This window comes from Vanacampus margaritifer, chromosome 4, assembly GCF_051991255.1.
Source record: "Vanacampus margaritifer isolate UIUO_Vmar chromosome 4, RoL_Vmar_1.0, whole genome shotgun sequence".
Taxonomy (NCBI): Eukaryota; Metazoa; Chordata; class Actinopteri; order Syngnathiformes; family Syngnathidae; genus Vanacampus; species Vanacampus margaritifer.
In genome coordinates this window covers 14,182,501-14,207,519 of record NC_135435.1, presented here as the reverse complement: position 1 = coordinate 14,207,519, position 25,019 = coordinate 14,182,501, and the positions used below count along the sequence as shown (strand labels likewise).

Genomic DNA, 25,019 nt, shown 5'->3' with positions numbered 1-25,019 from the left:
CTGAATCACAACATGGGATGTTTAATTAGCTGGTGTTAACTTTTACGTTGTTCTTAAAAGCTATGTGTGGGGCGACAGGGTCAGTGGGCTACGGCAAGAATCTGGGCCACAGCTATCTGATCCCTTTTTACTTGGTATGCAGTTAATGAGCTTTATGAACCCTCATTAGACACAACTCCCCCTCACACCAACACACATTCACCAGAAGCTTTTCACCCCCACTCTGAAACGTGTGCCAGCCCACCATTGTCTGACAGTGTGGAGACATGCAGCTGCCTGCAGTGTAGTCTCTTGGAAGCAAAAGCCAGGCATCGGTTATACAGTGATATCACAAGGGACACACGCATGCATACACACCGCAAAGGGCAACGTTTTTCATATTGTGTGTGTGTTTTTGTGAATGGTGGGGGTAACGCAAAGACAATGATGAGGGCCAGGAAGGTCAAAGCAAGGCCGCTTAGTGTCTGCAATGTGTTGGAATGCAACCAGCAGGGTGCTTCTTTAACACAAATGTGACAGTAAGTGTGTAAGTTCTATGTCTATTATCATTGGAGAGGTGGGTGGCCTCCAAGAACCATAGGGGGTCCACACCATCTTCCATTTTGTGGAAGTCATCTGAACTCAAAAGTTAATCATTTTTTCTTGGATACTTTGTGCTGCTGCATACTTGCAACCAGTCAAGCAAGACAAATTTGCCCCTCCTGTGTGCGTGAGCGTATTTCTCATGTGATTTAGCTGTGGACTTTTTTCTTTAACCTGGCTGCTGCCATGATGTTCTTTTGTGGTGGCAGGGTGGGCAAAAGGCAACTTTTGTTCTAACTTTACGTTTGTATTGGTTCACCTATGCTTACTTGAAAGCAGTGACATGAAAACTCACCTCAAGGATGAAACATGAACAAGCTATGGACTCTTGAAATAAGTGGTGTGAAGTCTAAATACAGTACTTTGTTTTTGTTCTTAGTAGATTAGTCCGGTAAATGTACTTCGACCATTTATTTTGATGATGACTTTTTACTTTTACTCCCTACATTCGAAAAGATATCTGAACTTCGTCAAAATATTCTTGCTATTTTATTCAACCCCAGGGGATGACACCACCACATAAAAGACATAAATAGAGAGAGGTAACATCGACATGGAGGAAGGTGAGCCAGGATGCATAAACAATGACAGCAACAGATTCAGAGAAGTAAGAATTTCCTCATCCATGGTCTTATTTAAGAGATTTTTTTTTTGGAGTGAATGGGTTGTCTTTAAAACATGATCTTCTAGTGGTGACAGTATAGCTAATTTGGCATATTTTGTTAGTCAGTTCACAAAGTTAATACAAAAAGGTATGGGAACCCATTATGATAGATCCAGATGATTATTTTTTTCCACTACAAGCACTATGCAATTGAAGTTTTTCTCCATTGTGTAAAGTCATCAAAACAGGTATTGTTTGAAAAATGGTGGTTTCATTTCAGGGGCTGGATAGGATTAACACATTTCTATTTGTTTCACTCAGCAAAGTTCATTTCTGCGAGCTTTTGCACGAGATAAATTAAACCTGGTGCCATTGTATTTTGTGTACATAAGTTTTTTTCCCCGCTCCTATTGTGCCAAGTCATCAAATTGAGTATTTTACAAATCAAAAATGATGATAATAATAATGTCTTTTTGAACTGACTATACCGGATAAATTACATTTGTATTCATGTGAATGGGGATTATTTCATATGTGAATAAAGTCAATGTCAAGATTGGTCACGGAATAAATTAAATGTGTAAACCAGTGGTACCAGTTTACTGTATGTAATTTCATAACTAATTAAATATGTCAATACTTTCATACTTAAGTAAATCAGTACTTCTACCCATGTACAGCGTGTAAGTACTTTTGCCACCTCTGCTTGAAATCAACTTCCCCTTTTCTTGTAAGTAGAGAAGTGCTAACTAACAGGGGGTGTCAGCTGTCGACGCATTGGATCTGACAGCCATGAACCAAAATAAGCTTTCGAATCTTTGCAAACAAGCAAGCTCTCGCTAAGTTACTGCAGGCCTCTGCAAAGTAGCGGCGAAGAAAACAAACCCCCACCACCCCGGTGCCCGCTTCATGGGGCTCCGTCCGGCCTCTCGCCGTGTTTTGGGCACCCAAAGAGGGAGGGAGTGCAGCCTCACTGACCTGAATAAACTGGATCGTCAGGGCCGATTTTCCCACCCCGCCGCCTCCGACCACGACCAACCGGTACTTCTCCTGCACCGAGCCGTCCTTCCAGCCTGCCATCGCCGCCACCGCCTTCGCCACACCAAGCCCCACTTTTCTCCTCTTCAACCCGGGAGGCCTTACGCAGTCTGGAGAGAGAGAGAGGGAGCCCCCACAGAAAGCTGTCGAAACGGGCTCGTCGGTGGCGAGGAGGAGCACAGAGGAGTCCCGGAGGTTGCTACGGGCGCCGGTCCATACGTGTGACCGTGTTTGAAGCTCGACAACACTGCCTGACTGCCTGCCTCAGCCTGCGACGCTCAACAAGATGTGGAGTGGATACCGGAGAAGTAATCGTCAGCCGGTGCAGTACCCGCGTCTGTCTATAGGGGCTCCCACTGTGCATAAAATTGCACTCACGCGTAAGCGCGTGCACGTGCACTCCTGCAGCCCTGTCCCGAGACGAATGTCACGCAATCATATTGGCTGTCCACAAACAGCAGCCTGCACATCTCATTCTTGTGTGGGGAAAACAAAAACAAAACTAAAAGACACTGGTAAATGTAGAAGTACTGATTCAACTTTCACATTGCTCCCGCATATGAATTATTTTGAGAACATCGCTCCCACTCCACTGATGCTGAAGTTTACAGTCAGTACATGTGACCTCAGGCATGACAACAATGCCAGTTTGACAAATCTGATCAACTTCTCTAAGGACCATGACGCCATCTAGTGTCACTAGACTCCAAACCGCCGCGTGGAGCCCGCAGGGGAATGCGGATTGTTTCTGTCCAAACTAGGTATCAGAAATGACGGACTTTCCTATAGGTTCGTGAGGAGGATTATGAGGTCTGATTATTTCATGTTGCCACTGTGAATTTCAGTGCCCTGACAGGAGAATTTCCGTATCAACCTCACACTGTGCAACATATCAGGCATGTGAGGAATTCCAATTACAGCCTGGCGTTAGTTCCACAGCTATGCAGTTTCAAGTGCGAGTCCCTCCACTTGTGACTAAACACGTCTCTTTCAAATCACAATATCTTAGTGAATAATTCGATATTAATGTAACATTGTATGTTAATGTATGGTTTCTCACAAATGCCTATACTGTGGTTTTATGCGATTATTGCACAAAGAATGACTGGAACCTTAGCTGCATTCACCCAGTGTCAAACTTGACCCCCCCCTCCCATGTGGCAGACTATAATCCTGTTGGTTTGGTTGCATCACATGAATTTGATTTTGTGACTACGATGTGCTGTAAATAAAGGCCTTTCTGTGATTGCAAAAGCTGTAAAATTATAGCTAAAGCATAATGAGTGCCAAAAGAAATGCCTCAAATTCTTCAAATTGCCTCTAGTACAGAAGATATCCCAATCATCCATGTGATTGTTAAATGCCACAACCGAAATACTGGCAGACAGTGTTTTCAACATTTATTGCAATGTTATGTTTTACTGTATGTTCTTTTTACGCTCAGTATTCTAAGTAAAAATATTACACAGGATCAAAATGACATAGAGAAACAAATTTGTACAATAACGCCTTTATCAAAAGTCTACCTCCTGATAAGACTCCTGCTTCTCTGTCGTAAATAAATATCAAATATATGAGTAAAATCGGGTAGTATCATGAAGTATATCTTCCAACTTTGTTTCTGAGTGGTTGGTCTTTCAAACAAGTAATTGGTCCGTTAAGGTGAAAAATATGAAATGTGCATTAAAACCCAATACAATCATTTTGGATACAGCATATCAATGAATGAACAAATGAATCCATTTTATGTGGATCTTTTAATGGACATTTATTTAAAATGAACCAGAAATGAGTAGATATCGGAGACGAGTGATGCGTGTAAAAAAAAAAAAAAAACACATCCAGAAAAGTAAATGTGCAGAGATGCAAGGGAGCAGAAGGGATGATACATAGATTGGCTGACTTTTAAAAAGTCAGAAGTGTCTAGTTGCACTAAAAGTTCTTTCAGAGAGTTGACTTCTTTTGGGAGAGGTTGATCTTGTCGCCCAAGCTCAAGGCCATCCCCTGTAGAACAGACAAATATGATTTATTGCAAGACTCCAGTCAGGTTTCAAATTTGTTATGTGACCTCAAAACAAGTGCATATTAAATCTTTTATTCCCTTTGTAATGATTTGAAACACCTTTAATCTGTTACAGTACCTACAAACATAAATGCATCTGTAACATCTTTAATAAGACAAATAGTGCTTTACATTATATTAATAGTTTACTTGACATGACAATTAACAGTCATCATACTCATACTGAAGCAGCAGTGACCCACCTGACTTTTGGCTCTAATGCGTATGTGTCCATTGACAGCCGCATCAGGTCCCAGGTGGATGGGTTTCTCGATGCTGACATTAGCCAGGGCATCTTCGCCAAAGATAGAACGGGCATAAAGGTTGGCGGCCATGAAACCACAGAAGCCGGACAATGCCTGGTTGACCACAGACAAAGATACAAATATTTAAAAAAAACAATAGTATTTCCATGTGTCCACCATGTTGGCATATAATTATTATGTTGAAGTGACACACAGCAGGACAAAATACATCACAAGTAAGCAGAAGAATTCTAATTATTTTCATTTGCTTTCACTTAGGGGAGAACAAACCTTCTCTGGAGTCAGGCATTTCATGTTCGTGCACTTGAGGATATGTTGGAGGTATTCATTCAAATCAATGATGTTTGTGTTCACTGTCACCTACCAGGAGTAAACAACAGATAATTGGTTGATACATAAATCATGTTTCCTTACACATAGTACTACTGAAGAGGGAGTCTGTCATAAACGCCAGCGTCGAGCAGAATTCCAAAGCTCACCTTGTTTTCCCACTCAAATTCAGCCCACATCTGTCTGAATTCAGCGTCCGTACAGGACGCTGGCTGGATGTAGTCCATGATGTCAATGTGGATGTCACTGAGAACAACGCAGTTCCGGTCGCTTGCAGCTCCGGATACATCATACACTATGGAAAAAGCAGAAAAACTTTATGTTCCACCAACATGTTATCAACCAGTGATTCTCAATTGTAACAAGTACCACGGGCTCCCCCTAGTGACATGCAAAATTAAAAAAAAATTAAAAATCACTGGATTAAATTTTCAAACTGTGCATAATGTTACATACAGCAACTCAAAGGGGAAGTTAACCCAAATATTTTTTTTTACAATATGTGTGCGCACCCACAATCTAAAAATGTCATTCTGATTTATATTGCGTTGGTGGAATATTAATTAAGCAGCAAAATATACTCGTTTTCATTCATCTTAGGGGGCAGCCATTTTGTCTTGAACTTCCACTTGCTGTCGACTTAAACTGACATCACAGTTGCTCAGAGCTCAAGTAACGATCAATCACAGCTAACCTGTTTTCTGAAGCTGAACCGTGGTTAGTTGTTAGCCGAGACATGAGCAACTGTGACAAAATGGTCCTGTTTAACTCATACGTCTAGTGGGCCCCACTTAGAATAGAACTTTAGCCTTTAAAAATGTATTTTTCATTTATTGAACACAGTTCCATTATATTTAACTTTCAAGTACAATACGTTTGCATATATTTATTTAAAACCTATTCAAATTACGTATTAATTTTTTTTTTTTTTGTGCAATACATTTTAATTTAATAAATTAAATTTAGGTTTTTATTTTTCTGAATCTAAGCACAGTGTTAATGTTCAAACTGTGCAAAATTTTACAATGGCTAAAAACATTCAAATATACTTTTTTATGAATAAAACCCGATTCTCTAATTGTGCTGAAGTTGGCAATTGGGTTGCGAATTGATTCATATATTTAGCATTTTTTGGTGGGAAAAACACACGTCATAGTTGAACAGATGAAAAATCTGATGTAATCAAAATGGCAAATGGAATATACTAATGTGCTTTATCTACAACATACCTTGGTCCACTTATTTGAACATGTATCCATTGAAGTGTAAAGGAGAGCGCCAGCCACCAGCGGACTAAATTTTAACTCCTTGCTAAAACGTTTGCTTTTTAGCTTAACCAAGTTCCCACTCCACATTGTGGCCAAAGGTAAAATACGGGTCAGTTTTTGCACCTACTGGTGTTGTACATAAATCCTCGCTGGGATCAGCTGGTTGAGATTGTCTCTTTCCGTGTGTGACGGAGTGAGAGAGGCTGGTAGCAAACCAAGAACATGTGTTGAGACCAATTGAAAAGTTCTGAGTGAGCTTCTGCCGGTTCTTTTATCTTTAATGCGCACTGTACTAACATTAACTGCCAGAAGACTGTACTTTGCCAGTTAGACTACTTAATGTTGCCATGAAGATCAAGTTCATTGATGCAAACTCCAAAATGTTCTTATACTGTTTGAGGCTACATTCACATTGCAGCTGAATTATTATTATAATTTTTTTGTTGCCAATATGCAACATGTATCAGATTTTTTTTCCACGCAGTGTGAACAGTACAATGTCTTGTTGAATTGTACACTATTTCTACCTATGTTGCCAAAGATGATGCCATTCTCAGTCGAAGCCACTTTGACGTTGGCCTTGATGTTCGCAAAGTCATGAGGGGCCAGAGTAAGCGGGGAAGGCTTCTCAACCAGCTTGAGGTCACCTGTGGAAACATGAATTTTAAAAGAGAACCGACGCAATAAAACCAAGATGACTGACAGTGAAGGGAAACTACCTAACGTAGCGAGCTCGAGGGTGCAGTTCTGGAGCGTGTCACTGGTTTGGTTGACTACCAGCACATCCAGTACAATGTCATACTGGTTGACATGGACATAGGCTTCAGCGTAAACTGGGTCTGAGAAACCTGTCAGCTGGGTCACCTATAAGGGCACAGACAAAAACAGAAAGTGCAAAGATTGCTGCTCATTAGTGATGAGAGTTGTTGATTACCGTGGAAATGCTTCTTGTCTGCTGGTGAAGCAGGAATGAGTACCTTATTGAGTTTTGAAGCCAGGGGATCAGCCGCCTCCTTCCTTTGAGTGTTGCCCATAGCAGCCAACAGACTGAGTTGGAATTGGTCCTCCTTAGAGGTCGTCTCATTTTTGGCTGTAAGCTGCATGAAGGAGATCGGGTCGTCTGCCTGCACCGTTACGTTACGCTTCTCAGACTCTTTCTGTTAGCAAGGAGAAAAAGAGAAAGAAAATGGCATTTGGACCAAGCATTGTCCAAATAACAGGTGAGCCATAAGGGGGCATCCAATTATATTTTTACAAGGTGTATCTTATCTCATTCACTGGCAGCCGTTTTCAAAACAGAGTTCCCCATGTTGCCAGCTGTTTTAGACAGTTAGATAGATCTTTTAAGACCCACAGAATATTTGTGTTCTCTGACAATAAGCACCAAAGCTACCTAAGTAAAAGAGTAGAATCGTTCACCAGAAAAAAACCCGTTTGTTTTGAGCTTCTCCTGTTCTTTTGCAATTGGCAGTAGAACATGGTTTGGCTTCACAAAAAACATTGGCTTCTGACCAAAAAGCGGACAAAATAAGCTTTTTAGGAAAAGAAACACATTGAGCAGAATAGTGACTTGGAAATACAATGACGTGGATGGATGGGAATATTAACAGGCGTCTACTGTCATCAGGTTGGAGTCCAGAGGCATTACCTTTTGTGAAAGCTTCTCTTCCTCCAGTCTGACAGTCAGCATATGTGACAGGGATTTGCGGCATTCCTTGTTGAAAATGTCATTCATAAGCGGCGAGCACTCTGACAGGACCTTGAGGCACAGTGAGATTCGGTCCACATCGTCGTCTGTAATTGGCTTCTTGGGCAGCGACGACTTGCCCAGGTGCAGCACAGTGACCATGATCAACATGGCCTCTGCAACAAAAGCCTAACAAAGAGAGTAAAGTTAGATGGACATGTATATTGTTTCATGAGTGTAGGCAAGACAAACTTACATTGTGTTTCTTTTTGTCCTGGACAATAGCAACGTAGCGCAAAGCCACTTTGGTCAGGGTAGTGGCCAGGGAAGCAGCCACGTAAAAGTCACCATCCATCAGGAAGGCCCTCAGCGGAGGCCTGAACAGCAACAAATAATGAGTGGGCTGACAAAATACAATGCACAGATTTTCCGAGACGTTTTGTACCGATCCTCATCTTTTTTGGAAGGCCTGGAAGAGCTGAGGGCGCTCTGGGTCACATAAGTGCCCATCTCTGTCACCAGCTTCTGAGCTGGAGTGGCACTCACTTCGTCCTCTGGCTTCAACTCTCCTGTCTCTTTCTTTATCTCGTTGTCCACTATAGGGATCTGTGCAATTAAAGAACAAGTCAGGTATTAGTGACGTACTTTGCGAAGGCTACGCAACACATTATGTGACATGCATACCTCTCCCAGTGATCTGCGAATTTCTGTCATCACACTCTGAATGTCTTCTTTTGTGCTGCAGTATTCACCCAAGATCCACAGCGCTCCTCTGTAGATTCTGTAGAGTGATGCACACGGTCTCAAACTGATTTGGCACAAATGGGTTGCACTGTGTACTGTATGTATGAATTAAAATCAACCCTCCAACCAACCACTGATCCAAGGACACTAACACAGCTAAAACAGTTAAAAATAATCCCCAAACGGCCTTTGACACGTACAAATTTGTTTAAAAAATTCCATAATTACATTTAAAAAAAAAATAACTTGCACATAACCATAAACCATATATTAAATTGTCTGAACAAAGATTAGACTTGAAAACATCACCTCAAAAGTTCTGTTTAACACATTCAAACCCAAAAACGTATGAATGTTTTTTAATACTTTGTCCTTCACTCCTAAAAAAATATTTATACATTTTTTATACCAAAGGCTTTGATACAGCTTTTGACATGGAGGTCGCTTAAAGCAATGGTAGTTATAACAAAAAACGGCCAGCAGGCGGCAGCAGAGTATATGAGATCAGGCCAGGGCCATGTTGCAACAAGCTCTTTTCCCCACTGTTTTGAACAGGTTTGTGAATAATGATAAAACTTAGCTATATTCTAATGCTAATTGCTGCAGAACGGTAACGGATACAAATGTACTTTTTTTGTCCTAATGAAGGAAGATACTCTTGTCTTTCTTTTGGTAGGTTCCATGTTTTATAGCAAAATAATTGAATATTCTGTGGACCTTGCAAAATCTGTCAAAATTCAGTAAAACAGCCGGGAGCTAAAGGGGTTGCTTCAGTGAAAATGGCTGGGAGTGAATGAGTTAATGAAATGATTTGAATATCCTTTGTAGCTCTTTCCCTTCTCGTGCAATATTGACCAAGGGTGACTTCCACCGAATAATCACACCGTATTGACATACTCAAACATAACACCAGTACTATCTGTGATGGAGGACTTTATAAAGTAACGTGACGAATTAAGCGTAGTGTGAAATGCGCCTCGTTTCCTGTGTGTGGTGGAAAATGTAACAGTGGTCGCCGTGTTCATCATTTCAGAAAATGATGTACTCATCAGCGGCTGCTGTAAGCACATGAATTTCATCCTTGCTTACGTTTTGTTCACATTAGCTGTTATAAAATAGTTACATTTTCCCCCCAAGTAAGTATAGATGGTATAGACTTACTTGACCGTTTTAATAGCATGAAAGACTTCCAGCATCTTCTCAATGATAAGCGGTCTCAAGGTTTCAAATCTCTGAATGGCTTCTCGCACAAACTCCAGCACATCAGCGGCGGCCGCTTCATTAGTGTCACTAAGAAATTCCATCAGCTGAAAATACATCAAATATAAATATCACATATGGGAACAAAAACATTGTTTTGCTTGACATCAGATTTAAGACATTTTTAAGACATTCTAGAAAAAAAAGCTTACCACAGGAATGACATTGGCTGCCATGTCAGGGAAGCGAACACTGCAAGAGTGAAGAGTGCGCACCAAGAGCTGCCTGTACTTGTCTGTGTCTTCATGTTCAGTCACATTGTTGGTCTTGATCACCTCTTTCTTCAAAACGATCACCAACTGGAAAGGGGCACAATAACAAATATGTGAAACGGCACACATACATGAAAACAGAACACATGCGAGTGACTCGACAGACCTCTTCCACGTTGCGTGATGACACGAGGTCCAGCGCCAACTGCAAGGTCTTCTTTCTCACTTCCAGGTCAGGAGTGCTGAGAACACGAAGGATGTCCATCACAAGGTCCTGGGTTATAGGAAGGGGTTGTAGTCATTGACAACGGTGTCACATGTTGGCACCGTACATTAAATATATGCTTGTACAAATTTGTACACTGGTCAAGTGAATTTGCAGTAATTAAGTGTTTTGTACAACAGCTCCACACTCTGGACTTTTTTTTTTTCACCATACATTTGTCAGCTATCAAATAATTTTTGAATTCATTAATCTACAAATTATCCTATTGATTGATTTGAATAAAAATGTATTTGGATTTTTTTAACAACAGAATGTGCGGTGAGGTGGAGGTATTTTCATCTTCATTCACTTGGGGGTATCATCAGAGATGGGAAGTGACGAAGTACAAATACTGTACTTGAGTATTTTTTTTCAGTACTGTAATTCACGGAGTATTTATTATTTAGAATACTTTTTACTTTTATCCGTTGCATTTTAAAAACAGTATCTGTACTTTTTATTCAATATATTCTCAACACAGAGGATCGTTACTCGTTACTTTTGTTTTACATGCATGACGATTAAAAAGAGGAGCGCAAAAACTCCGGTCAATGTTCCTTGCTCGGCCAATCATATGAAGCGTTACACACGGTCCCCGATATCCCCGCTTGTGATAGGCTCTATCTCAACCTATGAGATGGCGCGATGGAGAGTGTCAAAGTTGAAACGAGATTGAAACTGTAAAAATGATGGACGCGAGAAGGAGCTAGCGAGTCGGCTGGCTACCAAGTCCGCCCACCTTACCTGCGGGGAATGTTCACGTTGGTCGGCTTGAAGAACAATTCATGGCGAATGCATTGTGTTTGTGTCCTGTGTAAACTTTAAGTCCACGAGCTAGCCGCTGGCAAGAATTTCCCGTCCAATCTGAAGCAACTTATCGAGGTATGGTACAGTAAAGCTAAATAATCATTACCCTTTCGTTAGCTTGGCCCTGATTAATGCACTGATCTGAATATATGACTGGATAGCCGATAGCCCGAGCAGACTACTGTATAAAACGATATGGTATACGTATAAATTAGACATATACAGCTCGTAGGCAGTCAGTATAGGGGCATACTTGGTTGATGCAGTGGAAACTTAATTTCTTTCTTCGAGAGGAGTAAAAAAAAATGTTGCAAGGGCTTCATGATACGATTTAGTCATTTTTAAAGGTTGATCTTTTAAATTTAATTGTCTTCAAATTACATCACACGAGGAAGAAACATCCGGTCAAAATACTTTTTACTTTTACGTGTGAAGTACATTTTAGAGCCTGTACTTTTTAAAAAAACTTTTAATTATTTGAATGAGTACTTTTACTAAAGTATTTTTTTATGCAAGTAATTGTACTTTTACTCAAGTACAGAATGTCAGTACTTTCCCCATCTCTGGTTATCATTCCGGGTAATTTCTGTGAGTTTTGAGTGTGCGCAGCTTTTAAAGGTGGGGCCTGACCTGGCGAGTGACATGGGTGTCAGTTGCAGCCCTAGCAGCTCATGTATTAATGTAATTTGTACATATTTATTTTGTTAACATTTATTCAGTAAAGTGAATAAAAGTGGACTGGAGGATGTATCTCTCCTTGACCTTACAATATGTTATAAAAGGCGATGGTGACTGTGATTAATTCTACTTTGCAGTTGACACATTTAAATTAGATTTTTTTTTTTTTAATGATTCCAGACTTCGGACTTTCTTTGTCTATCTTTTATACACTCTTTTCATCCGAGAATTTCAAATACCTGGAGTACACGCTCATGAGTGGGATGCTCCTTCAGCTCAATCAGACGATCAAGGACGATGAGTTTAACATTGTTGTCACTCTCCTTGATAATCAGATCAATGTAGCACTGGGCAGCGGCCTGTAAATATGCATGATACACAGTTATATTATAATAATGAATTCTCTTTATCAGTTCCTATAGTTTACTAGTCAGGCCAATATTTGTCAAAAATCTTGCCAGTGTACCTTTATAGCCGTGGGTGCACTTGAGAGAGTTACAAGCGTGCCAGCTGCCTCATACTTTACAGCTGGGCTGGAGGATTGAAGCAGGTTGTAGATGCACCGGATGAAGCGGGCACGCTCAGAAGCGTTTGCATGACACACCTTATGGGGAGCGGGAACAATTTTTTTCAGGGGATTGGGAGGTTACTTTGTTTTAATAGTGCTGAAGGGCAAAAAAAACTTACTTTGTAAATCAGCTCCACAATGACAAGCTGGAGGATATCTCCAAAAGTATGAACTTGATCAATGCACGTGCTTAGGTAATCCAGAGCTCGATCCTAGTGGGAATAATTGAATTTAGTTGGCTCATCATGACTGGTTGTGTCAAGTTACTTGTAACAACAATAAAAGTATACATGGTTGTTGTGTCACCGACCTGATCTGCATGAATCAGCATCATAAAAGCATTCCTCTTGCAGCTTGCATCTTTTTCATTCACAAGAAAATCATGGATCAGCTCGGGAGCGTCCGGGATGAGATGTTCAAAGTTCCTGAACCAAAAAATTATTATCACATGAGTGTGCCATTTCTACAAAAACATTAGCAGTAGCCATAATTCCACTAATGAACAGTTCCAAGGAGTGTGTTAAACAATAATTACAGCCCTCATTTCACCTAAGAGGGGGCTGTCCTATCTCATGCAAATGAGCCACCGTGGGCAGGCGCTCCAACTAAAAAGCACCTTCTCCATAACACGTCATTTTTAAATAGTTCTTAACTTCTACCTGTAGATGGTGTAAATAGCCAGGACAGCATTCCGCCGGACATAACTGTGTCGGTGGTCCAAGCAAGCACGGATCGCTGGCATGAGAGGCTCAAGCAGCTCAGACTCTTTCAACTTGCACAGGAAACGGAGGGTGGAGCCTCGGATGAACTCATTGGGGTGCTGCAGGTCCTACAATTCATGCAAGACCTTCCATATTAGCTGACAAATATATTTTTATTTTTTACAACAGCATTTTTTTTTTTATGACATCACTACATAAGTGTATGCATATTGGACATCCTGATATTAAACTATCCACTGCTCTAAAGCTAATCTCCAGCATTATGAAACATTTGTTAGCATACCTTCCTGTAGGCGTCACAGACCAGGATCATCTCTTGAAGAAGCTTGCCGTCCAGAGTGGTTTTAGGCACAATCTCCCAAAACACAAGGAGCAGTTTTTTGATGGTGTGGTCTTGAAGAGGCAGCACGAAGCGGATTATTGTCATCAGCAGACCAGGCAACTTCTCCCCATTGAGGATCATGATTATCACTTTCTTCAGTGCCTCAGTTTTCGCTTTAATATCCCCTTTTTCTGTAGAATTGAAGAACAAAACAATGATTAACATTGTACACTGATCACAGAAACGTCCACATGAGCAAAATTCAGACTTTTACATCCCGTAAGACTCAATCAGAAAAATCTACAAGAATCAATTACCCAGATCAGTCTTGAGGCTGACTTCTGATGGGGGCTCTGAGTCAGAAGTGACATTGATCAGAGTGTAGCACACGTTCTCTGCAGCTGTCATTTTGCCGCTGGACTTGGAATGGTGTTGAAGAACCCAAAGAATCACTAATCACTGACTGTCTTTTCACCTGCAGTAAGCAAAAAATAAGTAAAGTTACTGAATGATGAAGAACAAAATCAGTAAATTTACTCAATGATAGAGAACATATCCAGTTAAAGAAATTTGCTACACAGATTAGCGCTGGAACTAACAGTTTATTGTAATAATTGAATAATCTGCCAATATTTTTGGGGGTTAGTGATTGAATTTCCCTTCCTGTTATTCAAATACAGTACATTATTTCAAATTCAAAGAGTCGAAAATCCACTAACGTAAACTGATTAATGATTATGATTCACTCTGTTTGGTCCTTAACATGTAAACCTGCTTTCATGGAGGAATACAGATATGTAAGGATTAGGACAAATTTAAATTAAACAAAGTGTTTTACTTTAGCCAATTAACGTATTCATATTTGATTAGTTCTTGGTTAATCAAGTCTTGCGGCTTAAAACAAACAAATACATAAAAAAAAAAAATGCTTTACCCAACCTGTCCCTTACATGAATCATTTGCAGAGCTAGACTAAAACAAAAATAAACAGCGTTGTATTGCATTGTTGTATCTTCTAATCTATTTGTACTTTACTAATTCAAATGCAGTTATATGTATAAATTAAGGCATGCATCAATTAATACTTATATGCAACACTTGTTGGCACTAAGATCAACAGATAAAGAACCATTTAACTTGCTCCATCATTCATGGGTCGTAAAGCCAAGTAAGTTTGTATTGTTTGTGGGCTAATATTGGCATGTGTCTAAAAGAGGAGAGAGTCCAAGGTAAAAGCTCCATCCCTAAAAAATGATAACGATAAGCATGCAAAATGCGACTTACTGCCCTATTTGAATGAAGTGACACGTAGTATCTGGGAGTGTATTGACACCCGTGCCACGCTAACATCCGCGCTGTTCTACGGCAACGCAAGATGTTTTTATTTATACACGCGAACAACAATGAGTTCCTCATTCGATAAATGGAAGAATACAGTACACGCAATATGAGTAACAACAAATTAGCAACCATAGGCTAGCGGCAGCTTCTCTCTAGGCCAATGCATTGAAATGGAGGACAGGGATGCTAATGCTAGCTCGCTATCTGACTCCAAATAAAACATATCTGCATGGTTAGCAGTAGTAACAAAAGCCACATAAATAGTTTACCTCGAATTACCGCCAACAGCTGACAAAGCTTCCTTCCTAGGGAAGATGTATTATTTACATTTATAAAAGTCAGTCGCCCCGCTTGTTAAAATGTCTCTTCGGGTCGCCACTACTTCCTCGTGACGTGGAGCCTGAATGGTTCAGAGCCACATCACTGCTACGGTGTCTCAGGAAGGTCAAATTACACGGAGCGAACGACAAAGCGATTTAAAAACATTACGTCGTAGAAAACATGGTCAGCGAGAATCAAACAACAACAGTTGAACAACAATCAAAACCATCTTGGATTGTTCTAGAATTACTTTATTTTTATGTAAAATAACAAAATGTCTCTTTTATTCTGTACACAAATGAAGCACCGACTCACCACTTTAATCTCTATTTTCCTGTTGATACAAGAAACCTCATACTCCCACCTCGCCCTAAAAAATAATGTCTACTCCTTGCCGCCCTTGTCAGTCAGTATTTGATTTGCCTCCGTCTCCTCAACTCGTCATTTATCGCATCTCCACAATCGGTTGAAGGAAACAAAATCATGTTTGACCAAAAAGATAATTTCGAAATACACAGTTTTAAATTGTATTAAACTAATTGTAATTGTTGTCAAAATCTAATTGTTATTCAATAGCAATCACAGTAGGCCTACTGTACTTTACTGGCCAACAGTGTTTGGAAAGTTTTTGTGATTTGCACTGCCCCTCAGTGGAGCATGATGTAACTTCACGTAGATATACATACTAACTATTTATCAACAGAATAAACTGTAAAATAAAAATAAAAAATCATTTTATTAAATAATTTACTTATACAACTGGAAACGACCTAACTACCAATACTGAAGCAAACAAAAGAAAACAGCACAATTTGTTTTACTTGCTTTATTACAGTGTGTGTAAATTGTGTGTGCCACAAACACTCAACTTTTGAGATCTGTCTGGAATAATTGATGAACAGTGATTAAAATGTTTTAAAAATATATAATATTTCAAACACAGTAAGGAAGTACTATTTAGACACACTAAACTGGCAGCAGACATTGAAGCTGGTATCATTTGATTAAAAAAACAAAACATAACACATTTTCCAGATAATTGTGTCATACATTTCTGTTGTATAGGTGATATGGCACTGATTCATTGGAATGACCCTCATGTAACTAATCAGTTAACCCCTAGGCGTTATTGTGACCATTTTTTGGCTTTTTGTTGGTTCTGACCAAGCCATTTCAAAATAAAATAGCTGTCAGATACTTGCCATTGATTTGAAAAGCAGGACATTGACCTAATTACACATTCACTTTTTGAAAAACTTGAACTTAAGAGCAGAGTGGTGTATTTTTGCCTTCTAGCCCCCAGATAACAAGATACGCCCCTGGCGTTTACAGCCCGTCACCACCATCAAATCGGAGCGACCACGAGTCCATGCAATGCCAGTTGTGGCCTGTAGGCGGCGCCATCGAAGCCGTTCGCTGTAAAAACAACATCTCACCTTCATTCTTCAGTGCCACTGCTGGAGCATGTTACTGGGACCGACCATGGAGCGACTTCGCCGTCATGTAGTCCAGCGTTAGCGCGACGAGAATAGACCGTCGAGTGGGGCTTTGGCGCGGGGGGGACGGACGACGCGTCGCCGTCGTCGAGCCATGGCCGCGCGGGAGCAAAGAGAGGCTGCACACGCTAAAGCGAGGCACCACCACGACGGAGGCAGCAGCTCGGACGGCTTCAGGAACGGCTACGTGAAGAGCTGCGTCACCCCCCTCAAAGAGGACCACCACAGGGGCTTTTTGTTGGGCGAAGACCTCCTCGGCTCCAAGGTCTTCAGAGTTTCCGCCGTCTATGTCGGCGCCGTTGTTGTTTTGACGCTTTCCGTGCTCCTCTCCCGGAGCTCGCCGAGCGACTCGCGATGGGATTTGCGGACTTTGGTGACGGGCTTCTCGCAGTCCGCTAGTCCCCTGTTCAGCATCGGATGTGCCTTCTTCTTTCTGACCTTCTACCTGAGGCGGAGGAAGAAGAAGGAGGAGGGCAGCCACTGGTGGCTCCTGTCGCTGCCGGCGTCGTGCTACCTCGGGGACTTCGTGGTGCTTCGCTTCTTGCAATGGGGAGAGGAGCAGCACCAGATGCAAATGGTGGGCAGGTTGTTGTTCGTATTGGGATGCGTGGGGCTCCTAACGCTCGTCCCCACGCTCAAGCTCAAACACAGCGTGCTCGTCCTGCTCTTCGCCAGCGTGGTGTGGCTGCTCTCCTTCACCAGCCTAGGCGGGCTTCCGCCGCTCCTCAGGCCGCTGCTCGCCTGCGTCGCCGGGCTGTGCGGATCTTTGCTGGGGCTCGGCTTCGACCGATGTTACCCGTCCGGGTGCGCTCCGAGTGGAGGCTCCGCCACGGAGGACAAGGTGCCCGTCATCAGAGCCAGGAGACGCTCCAGTTGTGTGTCGCTGGGAGAAACTTCAAGCAGTTATTATGGCAGCTGTAAAATGCCCCGGAGACCGTCTTTACCATGCATATCCCGAGAGCAGGTACGTGCACTTTCGCGCACTTCCACGTTTGTTGACGTCGCGGGCCCAACAACAACAAGGCCCACATGTTCACTAGGGGAGGAAAACACAGCGTGGCGCGGGCACTAGCTGCTAGGAAACATACAAAGTCGTGATAAATGCACCACAATACATTAAGCATAGGTGACAAAAATATTGATAATCTGTACTGTACTGTATTCTGTTAAGTTCATTTTAAGGTATTATGTAAAAAAGGATACAGGTACAGATTCAACTTGTTTTTTTTAAGTAAAAGTAAATAAGTACAGATTCTGAAGTGTACTTAAGTACAACACTACAGAAATTGCATTGATCAACATGCAAAAACGCTTACCCTCTGGTCTGTACTTAATTACTATAGAAATTGCATTCTTTCATAAAAAAATCTTTAAAAATTCTGGTAAAAGTACTGATTCAACTCATTTAGTTAAAATAAAAAAAGTAAAAGTACATTTCTTAGTGAGTCTCTACTTGAAGTACAAAAGTACAGGTAGCCAAAGTACTCGTATTGTATTTAAGTAGAAGTACAGGTTCTTGTGTAAAAAGAAAGGCTAGTGAAAGTAGGAACTACTGCCAAAAAGACTTATAAAAGTTGATTGACCCAAATAAGATTTAATATTTAAAAAACAACAACTTTCTTTATTGAATTACAAAGGATTTTTGTTCGGCAATATTAAAAAAGGTTTTTCGTTGAGAATCTTTGACGGGGTTGCACTAAACACAGCACATCACTGTGTGACAAACAAAATATCTCATTAGTGACATGTTGATGGTTGCGCGCGTCCAATCAAATGATGTTCTATTGCCAGTTTTTCTTTAGTGCATCACAAAAGTTGAAAAGTAAAAGATTAAAAAATGTTGGTGCTTAAATTGTCTTCAAGCTTAGGAATGACCCACTCACTCACACTACACGGCAATTGTCGACCAATTTGGCGTCAAACAGATAAACCAGGTATTAAAGAAATCTGGCGATATTTATCGTCAATTATCAACCAATTTGACGTCATACAGATGAACCAGATAATAAAGATACCGCCGTTCATAATAGACACGCCACGTTGGTCCATCTGTTGTGTTTGTGGCTCAAGTTGTGCCCAACTCCTCCTTTTTTTGTTGCATTTTTTAAACAAAATAAGTTACTGGTTGTCTTTGAAGGACAGATATAAAAAAAATGGCTCCATGTGCTTTATGTTTCAATGTATTTGTATATGTTAGACTTATAGTGGGACTCAAAAGTATATTTATATTCAAGTTCATTTTGCAAACAATTATTGACTTACTTATCGGTTGTCAACATCGGCACTTTCTAAATTATTGGTTTATCGGCATCGGTTGAAAATAGCATTATCGTGCATCCCTATTTAACTCTTTGACTGCCAGACGTTTTCAAAAACGGGTTGTCGCCAGTGCCAGCCGATTTAAGCATTTTGAGTGATCTTTCAAGGTCCACAGAAAATGTTGTGTTTGGACTATGGAAACACACATACTACCAAATGAAAGATTGGACTCTCAGCTTTCATCAGAAAAAAAAAGTTTGTTTCTACCTTATTCCGTTCTTCAGTAATCAACAATAGAAAATGGTTACTTTCACCGAAATTCTCTCTTTTGAAACAAAAAACGGAGAAAAAGAGCTTTTTGTGAAACGATGTTATTTCATGCACTCTAGTGAATTGTACACTTCTTTTTGTCCATGAATGATGCCACAAACACCTAAATAGTGCTTTACTTCTATAAAATGCTTTCACCAACAATGAAAAAGTGTTTTTTGATTGCAAAATACGTTTATTTCCATTCAACAGTGTAACAATTTGACAAAACAATTTCGCAAACTATTTACAAATGTGTGCAACTGTGGTACTACTTACAATTATGTGGATGTTTCAAATACAGTTTTTCCTTTTGTAACGCTCTCCTGCGTGCAAGGAGACGCCAGGACTCGCACACAGTTTACTTTCACTTTCACATTGGTCCGTTTTGCGTGCAAACGTTACACTTTCTTGACGGCCTTTTTTTCCGGGGAATAAAAAGCAAGTAGCAGACTGTACACACTTCCTCCGATGAATATGCATTGGACTCGGGGCACTCTCCGTCGTCCGATTGAACGTCCGCCTGTGCGTGCTCGGTTGCGCTCCGCGTTACGACACCGTCATAGCCGCCGCGTCACCGGTTCCAATTTCGCCGTCAAGCTCGGATTCACCTTCATCATCAGGGATATCAATGTACTATTTTAGCGTTGGTCGATGCCTTTCGTCTTGTAAGTGTAGAGCTGCTTGCAAACGCTCGCCATTGTCCGTTCCCTCCTCCATCTAGCTCCATCTAACGTCTTCTACTGCCGCGTCAATGCTTTCCAACCACGGAGTCACCATCATCTTCATCATCGATGATGATGATCGTCATCAACAATGTGCTTTTTTAGCGATGCTTTTGGTCTTTGAAAAAAACGGCTCTGGCGTGAGCTCCTCGCGACCGGCCGCCATTTTTCCTTTGTTTTCCATTCTGATCTCCTGCTCAACGCTCTAGCTCCGCCTCTACTGACGCCCACCCGATCTTGTCAAAAGAGAGTCATCGCTGCCCTCTAGGGGCCAAAAATAGTCATTAGGCTCAAAAAACCTGCTTAAAACTTTCAGGAGAGCTCCGCAAGCCTTCCCAGCACCCGTTTCAAAAAAAAAAAAAAAAAAAATGGGAGGACGTCTTTTAACGTCTTTGGCGCTCCTCCGTAGGTTTTTGCAGAACGTCATTTAACGTCTTTGGCAGTAAAAGAGTTAAAAGAGTACAGAGCATATTTTGACCAAGTAAAGCTCGTATCCCACTGAGGGGCGAACGTTTGCGAAGCTAGCGAATGTTGAATTATCGTCAGGGTTCGTTCAAGGTCACAACGTTTGTGAAGCGTTCTCTAAACGAACATGTTCAAAATTTCCTTACTTCAAGAACTTTGAACGAACCCTGATGAACCCTGACATTCGCTACCTTTTCCAGTACTCGCAAATCCTTCAATGGGATAAGGGCTTTAGAAGTAGATATCTGTAGGGAGTAAAAAGCAAAAGTAAAAATACAAACAACATATATACATACTTTTAAGTCTCTACTTACGTACTGACAGTAAGAATTTGTATTTCGTGACTTCCAATGACTGTCATTGAGCAGGAATGCCAAGCAATGCAGCAGCTGACCAGATATGACAAACAAAGCAATTAATTAAGGCTTTTAATCTGGTTAGTACGCCATATCGTATCATGACAATCCCCAGATATCATGCAAATATGCCTCAGGCTGTGAGCTGCATGGGAGGTGGCAAACAGTTACTGTATCTGACAGGACTGGCTCAGGCCATGTCCACACAAACCTGTGCTTTTTTTTTTAGTTTACACATCGTTAGCCTAATAGCACAATTTTCAGAAAGTTTTCAGAAAACAAGATTCAAATAACCAAGAAGAGTGCAATTGCTTTAATTCAGTCTTTGCTGATTACCGAGATCTGGATGTCTGAGAATCTACACAGACAAATAATCCTCCCCCCCCCCCCCCCGCAAATACATTGGTGTTTTTTTTAAATTTATATTATTATGATGACAGTAACTTAAAATGACTATGGCAATTATGTTGTTAGGCTAACCATAAGCAATAATACAGAAAATAGTTTTTTATACTACCACGATGTGAAGATATCTATTTATATGTTTTATATCTTATTCTGTAAATGCTGTATGCCATTTTTTCAATTTTATCTATTTGACAGAGTATTATGTATTATTCCCTCATGTCAGCCATTTTTAGTTTATGTAATGACAGAAAGACCACTGCTGATTTTAAACCAAGATACTTGGAATATATTTGGCATATGAAGGTGTCTGATGCAAAAGTTTTTTCTCACTCTATGGAGGAATGGAGGCATCAGAATGACGGCCAGTTGATTTACTGACTAGCACTTGACAGCCAGGGATGCGTTTTCTTGTGGATAGCATTTCTTGGTCCAAGTTTTGACATTTGTTTAATCTGTCTAGTATTTGATGTTGTAGAATAACATTTGTATACAGCAAATGCTCATTGCTGACGGAAGAAGTGTAACCTATCATATCTTTTTTAGATGGAGAACTTAAATTCGAGGGCTCGCTGATACCAAGCGCATGTAGTTGACAATGCCACTATGTCTTACAATAGTGAACATGTTTTATTTTTCTTAAAACAAAAAAAACCTTTATTGAGCATTACATAAGAATCACTCAAATACAGTACCAATTTTACAAAAAATAAAAAAATAAATATTTTTACCTTCAAATATTGCTACATGACATGGATCCTACTCCACCTGCCCGGAAGGTATATGTGCCGCTTCTGTTGTACGCACTTTGGTCTACAGGGTCACATTTTTTATAAGATGAAGGTACGTGTTTTATTGAACATACAATGTGCAATTTTCATTATTTAGTGTTCGTTTTACAGTCAACTTAAACTGGAAGCACACATACACTCTTTTTGAAGACCTGTTCGCTATCTGCACCTTGCACGCTCACGGAGGGTAATGTCAGGCTGCTAAAATGGTATCAGTATTGTAGTGTCAGAGCATTTCTACTAGTACGAATAAAGATGTATTGTACTGATATTGGTATTGTTATTGGTGCAATGATTGCAATCCTAGTCCACACATAAAGCACAGTTCTTTACTGGAGGCCAAGGCATTATCTCACACACATTCTTTTTTGAGTCACGCTTTATTCCAAATGACAACAGAACTTAAAAACAAAAAAGCAAGCAAAACACGTCCAGAGTCACTAGTCACTAGTTTCCTGTAGTTGTTTTATTCATCATTGTGTTGGAGGCACATTGAGTTTGCAAGGCCTTTCAGCAGTTTGTGAGCAGTATTCAGTTTTATTTTATACAGTAGCTGTTGATGTTCGCAGCGTTATTTGTTTGCTCACTGCTGCAAAGTTAATACAAAATGCTCTTTTGAGTTTTACTGAACAGCGGCATGCAGTGAGATTACAGGAATGTGGATGTTTTGTATTCACAAGCTGTAGAGAAATCAAAGACTCTGATTTCAGATGAGGTGTCTTTAAGTTTTAAGACGTGACTCATTGACCTGACCTGTTTCAAGTGCTATTTTGTGGAATGCTCCTGTAGGTGTTGGTAACACACGTTTCAAACTGTTGCCAACTGTCCGATAAAAACAAAGTCAATCCACCCCATGTTAATACTAATGCAAAAAAAATGTTTGAAAAAAAATCTGTTTAAAATTTTTTTTTTCTCCAACTGCAGATTTGATCTACCCCATATATGCAAGCTTGATATCAAAAGACGACAATCAGTGACAGTAAATATGATGTAAACAATATGGTACATTAGACCTTAAAAAAGGAAATTAATTGCCAACGGTTGCCTGTCAGTGCAGTAATGCCGATTGTCAAGGTTATCTGCTTGTAAACCTATTTGAGGACGAGTCAGTCCGTACAGGGATACTACACCATACAAGCTTAAGTGTTCTCTAAGGTAAACACAGTTATCGGGTATGAATCACTTGAAATGTTCACGTGAAAAAAATTATACATATCATGAACAAGCTCAATGGGTGAAAAAGGCTCAGAAGAAAACTGCTTCTACTGTTGTGCAAAAATTAAATTCAGCTGGTATCACGGCTATTACACCGTAAGTCTTGCACCATTGTGACTCTGGAGGATTTTTACACTAACTTCAGCTACTTTAAATTTCATTTTGAAGTGTTTTTACAGGAAAAAATAAATAAGTTTGCTTTGATTATTGTTGTTGTAGGTTTATACTCATTCAGTACAGACTGCATAATATATTAAAGTTTAATTTTGAAGTATTTTGTACACACAGTGGAATTTTTTGTTTTTTTAAAAACAAAATGTGTTATTGTGTTCATGTTCAATAGGAATAAAAGTTGTTGTTTTGATTACTCAGATATTTCAAAGTAATCTACTACTATATGTTAAAGTGTGCAATGCAGCAATACAGTGAAACTGAGATACTTTGGCCCAAGTTTAATCATACCGTCTGAATTTGACACCTGCCTGTGCCTTATCTCAACATTCCTTAAATAAATGTAAACAAAAACATCACGAATACATATGCTAAATGTTTTATTTTGAATACAAATAATAGTAAATCAGCAACTTTAATCGCCTGGCGCCCCTAATTTTTTATAATCTTTTCTTTTTTTAAAATTGCGTCAGGCGATTGAATTTTTTTAATTGTAATTAATCACATGACTTCAATAATTAACTCACGATTAATCACACATTTTATATCTCTTCTAAATGTTTAATATATATATATTTTTTAGGTTTTCATACTCTTATTAACAAAAATGGAAAAAAAATGTTAAACTAATAGAAATAGTTTAAATGAATTTTTGACGTTTATACTGTAGCCGTCAATGGCAGTGAATGAGTTAAAAGACAACAGTTATGTATTTAACTAACAGCAAACTTGCATTGGTGTAAAATTTCTGGGGAATGGAGATGAGTGAAAATAAATGTCCCTATTGCTGCCAGTTTTTTTCATGCCATCTCCGTATATAACCTACAATTATCTTGAATTAATTTTCCACCTAAAATCACACAGTCTCAACGAGCGAGTCGTCTAAATTGTGCTTTAAACTTACCAAAACCTAATTCAAACAGTGTCTGTTGAGAGAAATAATCAATGATTTGATGCAAATGATGTGAATGATTCTGAATCATAAACAAACATAAATACACCCTGTAGGTAGTTTGTTTAGTGTGGGCAACTGTAGGTGCGATTCTGGAGTGCTAGAGAGCATCGTATATGAAGACACAATGTTGGACAATGCATAGGTGTCCTCATGTCTTCACCGGCTGTCCTATATGTGGCTTGCATTGTTTTTACTTTTTGAAGTGCGTGCGCCTGTACGTGAGAGTTCACTTAATGGGGCGAGAAGATAACTACCACAGAAGCCGTTTGGATGACGCGTTCAGCTGTCTGTGGGCAGATTTTGTCACAGAAACAGCGTCACTACCCTGCAAGACGGCAACCTCAAAACGTCACAGGTGTAGATGAGATAAAAATGTAGACCACATTTTAATATAAGTGTTGTCAACAAATGAGTAGTGAAGTGTTGGGAGGAGAATGGGTTACGACTCTTTTTAACTTAATTGAGTAATGCAAGTGCAGATAGATCTCTCGTTGCTTTGATTTACAAACAAAAATATGAGCATTGGATGATGTCAACAATCTCAACTCAATTCACATTGCAACAAGCACCACTTTGGAATATAATGAATAATTATTCTAAAAAGAGACTTCAAGCTGTCTAATGCTACCACGTAACTTTGCCTTTTAGGAAAGTCCGCTATCTTAACGTTCACACGATGCAAAACACCATTGTCAGGCTAACAAATAGCATCGATGTTGCTCTGTTATAAGCCCTGAAGCAACGGATGTTTGAAGACAAACAATACATATACACATGTAGACAAATAATACAATA

The 25,019-nt window shown here is 40.0% G+C and overlaps 3 protein-coding genes across 3 annotated transcripts in view; 1 reads left to right on the top strand and 2 right to left on the bottom strand.

Moving 5' to 3' along the window:
• rras2 (RAS related 2) overlaps nucleotides 1–2,561 on the bottom strand; it is a 32,310-nt gene extending 29,749 nt beyond the window's left edge. The window contains exon 1 of the mRNA XM_077564182.1: nucleotides 2,165–2,561. Coding sequence (XP_077420308.1) covers nucleotides 2,165–2,266 — 102 coding nt within the window. The 5' untranslated portion in view covers nucleotides 2,267–2,561. The remainder of the gene's footprint in view (nucleotides 1–2,164) is intronic.
• Nucleotides 2,562–3,962: 1,401 nt separating this feature from the next.
• copb1 (COPI coat complex subunit beta 1) lies at nucleotides 3,963–15,188 on the bottom strand. The gene is made up of 22 exons (XM_077564364.1): nucleotides 15,026–15,188; nucleotides 13,733–13,890; nucleotides 13,377–13,606; nucleotides 13,031–13,200; nucleotides 12,682–12,796; nucleotides 12,491–12,583; nucleotides 12,270–12,407; nucleotides 12,043–12,162; nucleotides 10,220–10,327; nucleotides 9,994–10,140; nucleotides 9,743–9,888; nucleotides 8,522–8,618; nucleotides 8,283–8,443; nucleotides 8,094–8,214; nucleotides 7,799–8,026; nucleotides 7,128–7,307; nucleotides 6,870–7,014; nucleotides 6,678–6,797; nucleotides 5,032–5,177; nucleotides 4,823–4,912; nucleotides 4,490–4,645; nucleotides 3,963–4,228 (listed from the first exon to the last, which is right to left on the bottom strand). The coding sequence occupies exons 2-22, from the start codon at nucleotides 13,821–13,823 to the stop codon at nucleotides 4,169–4,171; spliced, it is 2,862 nt and encodes a 953-aa protein (XP_077420490.1). The 5' UTR covers nucleotides 13,824–13,890; nucleotides 15,026–15,188; the 3' UTR covers nucleotides 3,963–4,168.
• A 1,265-nt stretch (nucleotides 15,189–16,453) lies between these two features.
• pde3b (phosphodiesterase 3B) overlaps nucleotides 16,454–25,019 on the top strand; it is a 47,416-nt gene continuing 38,850 nt past the window's right edge. The window contains exon 1 of the mRNA XM_077562969.1: nucleotides 16,454–17,537. Within this exon, the coding sequence (XP_077419095.1) occupies nucleotides 16,668–17,537 (870 nt within the window). The 5' untranslated portion in view covers nucleotides 16,454–16,667. The remainder of the gene's footprint in view (nucleotides 17,538–25,019) is intronic.

Excerpts from the sequence above, each read along its gene's own strand:
- copb1 (XM_077564364.1), bottom strand. The coding sequence starts at position 13,823 with ATGACAGCTGCAGAGAACGTGTGCTACACTCTGATCAATGTCACTTCT. Across the intron at positions 12,408-12,490 it reads TTGTGGAGCTGATTTACAAA|GTGTGTCATGCAAACGCTTC; the intron begins GTAAGTTTTTTT and ends GCTCCCCATAAG. Across the intron at positions 6,798-6,869 it reads CCTCGAGCTCGCTACGTTAG|GTGACCTCAAGCTGGTTGAG; the intron begins GTAGTTTCCCTT and ends ATGTTTCCACAG.